This window comes from Octopus bimaculoides, chromosome 11 (assembly GCF_046866305.1).
Source record: "Octopus bimaculoides isolate indiv1 chromosome 11, ASM4686630v1, whole genome shotgun sequence".
Lineage (NCBI taxonomy): Eukaryota > Metazoa > Mollusca > Cephalopoda > Octopoda > Octopodidae > Octopus > Octopus bimaculoides.
Genome location: NC_142938.1, coordinates 3,575,881 through 3,584,442, shown reverse-complemented (window position 1 = coordinate 3,584,442; position 8,562 = coordinate 3,575,881). Strand labels below are relative to the sequence as shown.

At 38.0% G+C, this 8,562-nt stretch overlaps 1 protein-coding gene across 1 annotated transcript in view; it reads left to right on the top strand.

The window, feature by feature from the left end:
• LOC106872108 (cell division control protein 42 homolog) overlaps positions 1-8,562 on the top strand; it is a 35,158-nt gene that overhangs the window by 8,576 nt on the left and 18,020 nt on the right. The window contains exon 2 of the mRNA XM_089359235.1: positions 6,048-6,106. Coding sequence (XP_089215361.1) covers positions 6,048-6,106 — 59 coding nt within the window. The remainder of the gene's footprint in view (positions 1-6,047; positions 6,107-8,562) is intronic.

Below are 8,562 nucleotides of genomic sequence, written 5' to 3'. Positions count from 1 at the left end.
ACCAACACCGCCGTTACATTCGCCTACGTATTCCACCTACAATAGAAATTGTGAGCCTAGGACATGACGGTTGCTTTATTATACCTCTTAGTGTTAATGAACCGGAGCTTCGCTATCAGCTTTAACTGGACAACCGGAAGAGAGAGAAACGCGTATGATGAATGTGTGGTGATGTATGCGTGTGCGTGTATGTGTGTGTGTGTGTCTGTTTATGGGAGTATAAACATAAATTAGTGTAAAAGGTGTGTATATGAGCCTATATAATAAGGGTTATAAATATTTGCGTATTTCTGTGTCAGCGTATGTGAATGTGTGCGTGCGAGTGTGTGTATATTCGTCTGTGTATTCGTGTGTGTGTGTGTGTGTGTGTGTGTGTGTGTGTGAAGTTACGAAAGCATTGTTTAATTACTTTCCTACGTTGTGCTGTTTATATAATTTAGTTTAGTGAATGCGTATAATCTAGGTCATTAGGTACGACTGATATCAGACAGAGAGGAATTATACACACTCCCCTCCTCCCCACACGCACCTATATACGTCACATATTCGCATATATACTCTATATATATATATATATATATATATATATATATATATATATATATATATATATATACACGCACACATGTATTTTTATACACTCACACACATACACACGTACATATAATTACATACATACATATAATATATATATGCCTGTACATACATATCTATCAATCTATCTATTTGTGTGTCTTTCTGTGTAAATATATGTACATACATACAGACACACACATATACATATATATATATATATATATATATATATATATATATATATATATATATATATATATATATCTTTTAAGGTTATTGAATCCGTAACACAGTAACGAGAAATCTGAGTTTTTCCAGCTGTTTCTTGCGAGTAGCTGAAAGCCCACCACTATTTATTACATCTTACGCACACAAGCACACACACACGCACAACTCGATATAGTGTTGCCTAACCGAATGTAGGTTGCTCGAAAAATTTGCAACCATATTTATCTATTTATGTAGAATACGTATATATCAGTGTATATATATATATATATGTGTGTGTGTATACAAACACGCACAAACCTATATATTTTAAATATATAAACATCATTTACGTCTGCTTTCCGTGCTGGCATGGGTTGGACAAAATATAAACATACTACCTATATATATATGTATATATATATATATATATATATATATATATATATATATATATATATATATATATATATATATTGTAATGTTATATATGTGCATATGTTTATATTACACATCTCTGTGTATGTGTGTGAGTGTGGCGTGTGTATATTTACGCTGTTGTTTAGAGCAAAAGGATGAGTTCGAATAAGGTGGGAAAGGAGGGAGAAAAGAGAAAGAAAGAAAGAGAGAACGACGTTAGAACGGAGGGGATGAGAGAAAGAGGGAGAGGGAGATGGAGAGAGAAAGGGGGAAGTGAGGGAGGGAGAGGCAGATAGACAGATAGAAAGATGTGGTGAGAGATGAAGTGAGTGGGGGGTAATGAGAAGTGGGGGAGGGGGTGAGATGCATTTTAAGGAAGAGCGTGGGAAAATAGTAGAAAAGGTTTTAGATGTAGTAGTAGTAGTAGTAGTAGTAATAGGTTATTGGATGACAGCGGATTTGGGTCAGGGCCGGATGGTGGAGGTTCGAAGGCGGCGGCGGGGTGGGGGTGGGGGGACGGATATATTGCCATGGCGGTGGTGGTTGTGATGAACAGATAGACAATGCTTGTGTGGTGGAAGATACAAGCACACACATTTAGACATGTTAACCAGCAACATAAGAGTTACAGAACTTGAGTCAAGTGCTGTCATCTCAAGCATGAGAAGGACCATACGTTTTACGAAAGGTTCTCAGCTTGGGTCTATATAACCCCTGGGGGTCAGAGGTTCACACAGGCAAAATGGTAAATTCGGGGTGTTTTAAATAGCGTTTTAAGGGTATATGACAAAATTTGTGTTATTATTGCAAGAAACACCCAGGTTTTCTTCTTTTTTTTTCTCTAGTGTTTTTACATAACCTTATGTGTTTCCGGCCATTGAAACGTCCTCTTAGATTGCGCTTTTGTAAACCGACATAAGTGTACGGGTTGAAAACAAAATAAGAATTTTGAAAGAATTAACTGTAAACTTAGTTTTTAAGCATGTACTCCACAGACACATGTATCCTTAAACGTAGTTCTCGGGGAGATTCAGCGTGACACAGTCAATCAATTCTAAATGTTCCTCTCGAGCGTTTACCATTTATCTCTCCTTCTAGTAATAAGTCTAGGTATACCTTGTACTCCTACTATGTCATCAAAGTACCGTAGCTTCCTTTTTTCTACATAATTGAGAGTAAAGATCTTTTTGGATTTGTTAGTTGTAGCACCGCTGCATTAGTCCAAAATATTCTTAACATTCTTCTTTGTCCACATTTCAAAAGCTTCTGGTTTGTCAAAAAGATTTATCATCATCAATGTCCATGTTTCCTGATATTAAATGACGCTTACTTTATGCAAGTCTGTAGCCTCAGTTTTCTCTCGAGTGGTGGTGCTGGTGGTGAATGGGGTACCCTGAGACATTGGGGTTATTTGAAAGGTTCCGCAAGGGTTACAAAAGTTGGAAAATGCTGGTTTAGACCATAAGGAGTGATGGAATAGAATATTGTCGTGATGATAGAAACAACGCGGGGAGGGGGGGCAAAGCTGGTGATTTATCCAATAGGAGTGTCTTGGGAGTTTCCTCGTTTAAAGAATCTCAGACCATTTTAGTGCATGTGATTGGGTTGGGCAAAGAACTTTCACAGTCTAGTGGGTGCAGCATTCTATGTCCTCTCTCTCTCTCTCTCTCTCTCTCTCTCTCCCCCTATTTCTGTCTTTGTCTATCTCTCTCTTTTATCCCTCCCTCTCTCTCCTTCTTTTCATAACTACTACCACTACTGCTGTCGAATCTCTGCGCGGTTTACACGACCTGCTAGAAATAGCAGCGAAGTTTCTCTCAACTCACACTGTCGTCTTTTTAAAAGAGGACATGTTGGCTAATGCAGCCCCTTAGTTCCCTGCAAATAGAAGGGAGGGGACCAGAATTGTCACGGCTGAAACACCTTTGATTACCATTAAGTCTGATCGATCATTATTATCATGAGACACTACTACTACTACTACTACTACTACTACTACTACTACTACTACTACTACTACTGGCAAAAGATGACAGCTGCCATAGCTTTTAGTTTCTTTTTTTTTCCTTTGGCAGACGACAGTTGTTCAGCTGTGTTTGTGTGTTTTATTACATCACCACCACCACCAACAACAACATCATGGACATCATCATCAATATTTATTTTTATTGATGTCGTCCTGTCTCATGACGACGACGATGATGACGATGATGACGATAGTAATCATCATCGTCATCATCATCATCATCATCATAATCACTGTGCTCTTCGTTATCATCATATTTATCATTATTTTCATGACTCATCCACAAATTTTCATATGTAGCAGTTAAACTCACACACACACACACACACACACACACACACACACACACACACACATTCTCTCTTTTCTCTCCAAGGAACTCTTTCACCCTCACTCTTTCTTCCACCCCTTCACACATTTTAGTTTTTGCTCACCTGACTTCCAATCGCAATTTCTTGCGCGGACTGCAAAATATTCCTCTCGTTTCCTTTTCTTCCTACTTATCAATCTCTTGCCTATATATATATATATATATATATATATATATATATATATATATAGAGAGAGAGAGAGAGAGAGAGAGAGAGACAGACAGACACACAGACAGACAGATAGATAGATAGATAGATAGATAGATAGATAGATAGATAGATAGATAGATAGATAGATACAGGTGATTACATGAGTGCGTAAAACAAGGTGGATAAAATGCTACCCGAGTACCAAAAGTAGAGCAATATGCTTTTATCAAAGCTGCAAAATTATCACAAAAACTGTTACTCAGAGTTTCAAGTTCCCGTTCGTCGGACAGCTGTGATGAAAACTGAATTAAAATTGTGTAATGTAATTTAAATTTGAATTACAATAATTCTTTCTTTTTTCAACCTTCTCAGCGCAGCCACTTCTTTCTCTTACTTCATTCCTATAGCGTGACAGGAAAAGGAATCAGTAAACAAACAAAACACATGGTGGTGGTGGGAACCTTAGCCTAGCATTAATAATAATTCTTTCTAATGTGTGGCACAAGACGGGTCATTTTGAAGGGATGGTGTGAGTCTATTTCATCGACCCTTTACTGACACTGTGTTCCATCGACCTATTAAAGATGAAAGTCAAACTAGAGACCAATGCCATTTGAATTCAGAGCGCAAAGAAGGACGAAATACCGCTAAGCATTTTGCCCGACCTCTCAACGATTCTAGCCACCTCACCATTTTGATAATCATTTCAAATTCTGGCACAAGGCCAGTAATTTCGGGCCAGGGTGTAAATCGATTATGTTGACCCCAGTGCTTGACTGGTACTTATTTTATTGACATCCAAAGGATGAAAGGCAAAGTCGGTGAAATTTGAACTCAGAACGTAAAGACGGACGAAATACTGCTCAGAAAATGTCGTCCGGCGTGCTAACGATTCTGCTAGTTCGCCGCCTTTGAACATATTTAGCTGAAATAAATCTATTGAATTACACAGCAAAACTATTTCATTATTTATCCATTATCGGTTATATAATAGAATTATTGTGTCATTGTTTCGTTTTTATTCTTTATCAGCTTCTTTTCTTTTTATTATTCAGAATGTGTAAATGGCTTTTTTTCTTTTCTCTCCCCATTAAGCGTTATTCCATTTATTTTATTTCATTACTTTGAAATTGTTTCACTTCTCTTTCATGTTCGCTTGTTAATTCGTTTAATTAGATTACAGACGAAATTAGATTTGATATGTAAATTTTTCTTTGGTTTTCACTTCTCTTTTTGTTTTTTGTCTTTTCTTTCCTTTTCTATAATCTTTTTTCTATTTCATTTTTCCTTTGTTATTTTTCTTCTGCGCAGCAGTTTTGTCTGAAATAAACCCTGAAACATTACAAAACGTCTTCCTCTAATCTCACGGAAAATCAGATTAAAGGTGGAAGACGGTAAATATTTGTTGGTATTGTTTGGGCATCCCCTCGATCATTTATAACCATTCCAGGCGTGATCATCCCTATTATTATTATTATTATTATTATTATTATTATTATTATTATTATTATTATTATTATTATTATCGTGTGAGTGAGAGAGCAGCGCAAGCTATCAAAGTGACGCAGGAGTACAGATATACGATGCCCGATATACCCACCATGACTACCCGTCTGATAAGGGTACACCAGGCACATGCATCACAGCCGTTATATATTGAGCTTCGAGGAATCATATGATGCGGTGCAGCAAAATCGTGAAGACAAGTGCTGATGAATAAACCCACATTTGAAAGAAACTAATATCTTCCATTATGCATCGGTCCCCGACGAGGGAGGCGGAGAAGATGCCCTTAAAATTGCTGGAAGTAGGATACTGAGGCAAAGTTGAAAATGTAGGGATCCAAAACGAGAGAAGAGGAAAAGATAACCCAGGGTTGAAATCAGTGGAGAAAAGTCATCGATGACCTGTGCCCCAAAGGGAACGAAGGCGTTAACCAATCAAATCAAACCTTGTAATTAAACCTGGGTAACGGAGCCTCAACTCCGAATGTATTCTATTTGCCCCAAGTACCCGAGAATTACGTTACACATATCCATGAATATGCTAATTCAATGAACAGGTTGGTCGAACAATTGAATATTCTTTGTCGAAACCGACGGAGAACCATTTATTTTTGCCGTGTATACAAACATAAGAACACAAATCACCTCAATGTAAAAGAAAATAGAAAAAACCCTTAACTTACGTTTTTACAATTTGTGGTCCCTGCTATAATTGTGTTGGTAAATGTTCATTACATAAAAGAGTAAATACAAGAGAAGTAACTATGTTTGTCTTCATTTCTTTATTTGCAGTGGTTGTGTCGGTCAATAACAAACCGGTCAGTCTACAGCTTTGTGATACTGCTGGACAGGTGAGTTAGACTTTGGCAATGGTTTTTTTCATTGTTAATAATTGTTTGCTTGTGAGTGTTGGCGGATGGTGTTTTTGCTTCTACAGTCTGTAGCGCGCGTACGAGAGAGGTGGGGGAAGAGGACAGACAGACGGAAAGAAAGAAAATGACAGACATGGTTACTGAGGAGAGAGAGAGAGAGAGGTAGTTGAATGAATTAATAATAGAGATTGATTTGTAGATGGATAGATAAATAAACTGATACTGAAATGATAAATATATGAAAACACACAAATATATGAGCATGCATATGTATAAACATACGTGTATACGCTTGTACCACCATATGTGTGTGAGTGTGTATGTGTGTGTGTGAGAGAGAGAGAGATTAAAAAGTAATTAATGCACTAATATTAGTCAGGAAGAGTAATGAATTAGAATGAGTAAAGGTAAAAAGAAATTAATAACTGAAAGAAAATAGCATGAAACACAAGAAGAAAATAGAGCAAGGAATAACGCCTCTGCTGCAGTGTCTTTGGCGTATCTGTATCCGTTTATTTATATATATATTTCAAAATGTAATCGCGTGTGTATCGATAGCGATTCTCTTCCTCCGTCTTCCCTTCCTTTGGACTTTCCTCTATTTCTGAAGAAGAGCTTGGCTCGAAACGTTGAGTGCTCTTCTTTCCTGAGCGTCTGATAATACAACACTTGTACCGCGTCCTTGCGTTATTGTTTTTTCTTGTTTGTTCTTCTTTGTTTGGATTCACTATAATATATTTTATAATCTAATAGATATATATATATATATATATATATTTATATATATATATATTTATATATATATATATATATAAAGAGAGAAAGAGAGAGAGAAAGAGAGAGAGAGAGAGAGAGAGAGGAGAGAGAGAGAGAGAGAGAGAGAGAGAGAGAGAGAGAGAGAGAGAGAGAGAGAGAGAGAGAGAGAGAGAGAATGATAAGATAGTCGGTAGAATAAATAAATGTATACATAGATGGGATGTATTTGAGTTTGGCGTCATACAATATGTTCCGTCTTCCAGACACCGAATTTTTCAAGATTCAAACGTGTGTGTGTGTGTGTGTGTGTGCGTGCACGCTGTCTATGTAAGAAGCTACTGGCTGTCATAAAATACCTCCACCGCTGAGTGCGTGCAGGAAGCAGAGAACTGTCTCTCATACCGACACTCCCCAATAATATCAATTCAACAAAGGAATCTCTATGTCGTCGCTCAGCGGGTTAGAAATAGCAGCCAGATCTCCTCGAAATCACACCCTGTTGTAGTTATGCGTCTGCCTTTAATAGAAAAAGAGAGAGAGAGGTGGGGGAGGGGAGATGAGTTGATCATCGCTGGAATGTCTTTGATAACGAATCCGCTCGATCAGTGCTGACCTGGGTTTCAGCAACGACTACAGCGACAGCCACGGTCTCTGTCAGGTTATCATCAGACGGTAGCAGCCAACTACTGCTTTATCATGTGTCTCCTCCTTTAGCAGACACGCTCGCTCTCTCTCTCTCTTTCCATCTCTCTCTCTCTCTTTCTCTCTCTTTCTCTCTCTTCCTCTCTCTCTCTCTCTCTCTCTCTCTCTCTCTATCTATCTATCTTACTATCTATCTTTCTGTCTATCTGTCTATCTATCTATCTATCTGTCTATCTATCTATTTATCTTTCTGTCTATCTATCTATCTATCTATCTATCTATCTATCTATCTATCTATCTACCTGTCTGTCCGCCCGTCTGTCTGTCCGCCCGTCTGTCTGTCCGCCCGTCTGTCTGTCCGCCCGTCTGTCTGTCTATATAATTTGAACTATTTCGGTTGTCAGATAAATTCGTTTTTGCTTTTTTTTTATAATTTTTCCTTTTCATTTCCCCATTTATTTTAATCCTTATTTTTCATCCACAATTTAAAAAAAAAAACCAAGTCCAAACCCGCTGATTCCTACCGTCTGGCCATCGACAATCGAGTGGAACAATGAAGGGAAATATATCATTGACTGATTTGGTAAAACTGTTGATGAAAAATAAGGATCAAAATAAAGGCTGGCAGAAAGAAACCGAAGCATTTCTCTGCCAGCCCCAAATTATTTTTCACACCCACATATTTTAGCTACACCGAGTTACATAAATCTTTCACACCACACACACACTTGCTTTCTCTCCCTCCCTTACTCACCTTATCTCTCCCTCTCTCTCTCCCTTCACTCTTTGTCTTTTACATACACACTTTCTCTGTCTGTCTGTCTCTCTCTCTCTTTCTCACTCCCTCTCACATAAGCTCTCTTTCTTTTTCTCTTCCTCTCTCGCGCACTCTCACTCACACAATCAATTTGTTCTCTCTCTCTCTCTCTCTCTCTCTCTCTCTCTCTCTCTCTCTCTCTCTCTCTCCTGCTCTCTTTCTTACTCGCGCTATCTCTCTCATGCACTCTCTCCCACCCTCTCTGTCTTTCACATACGCA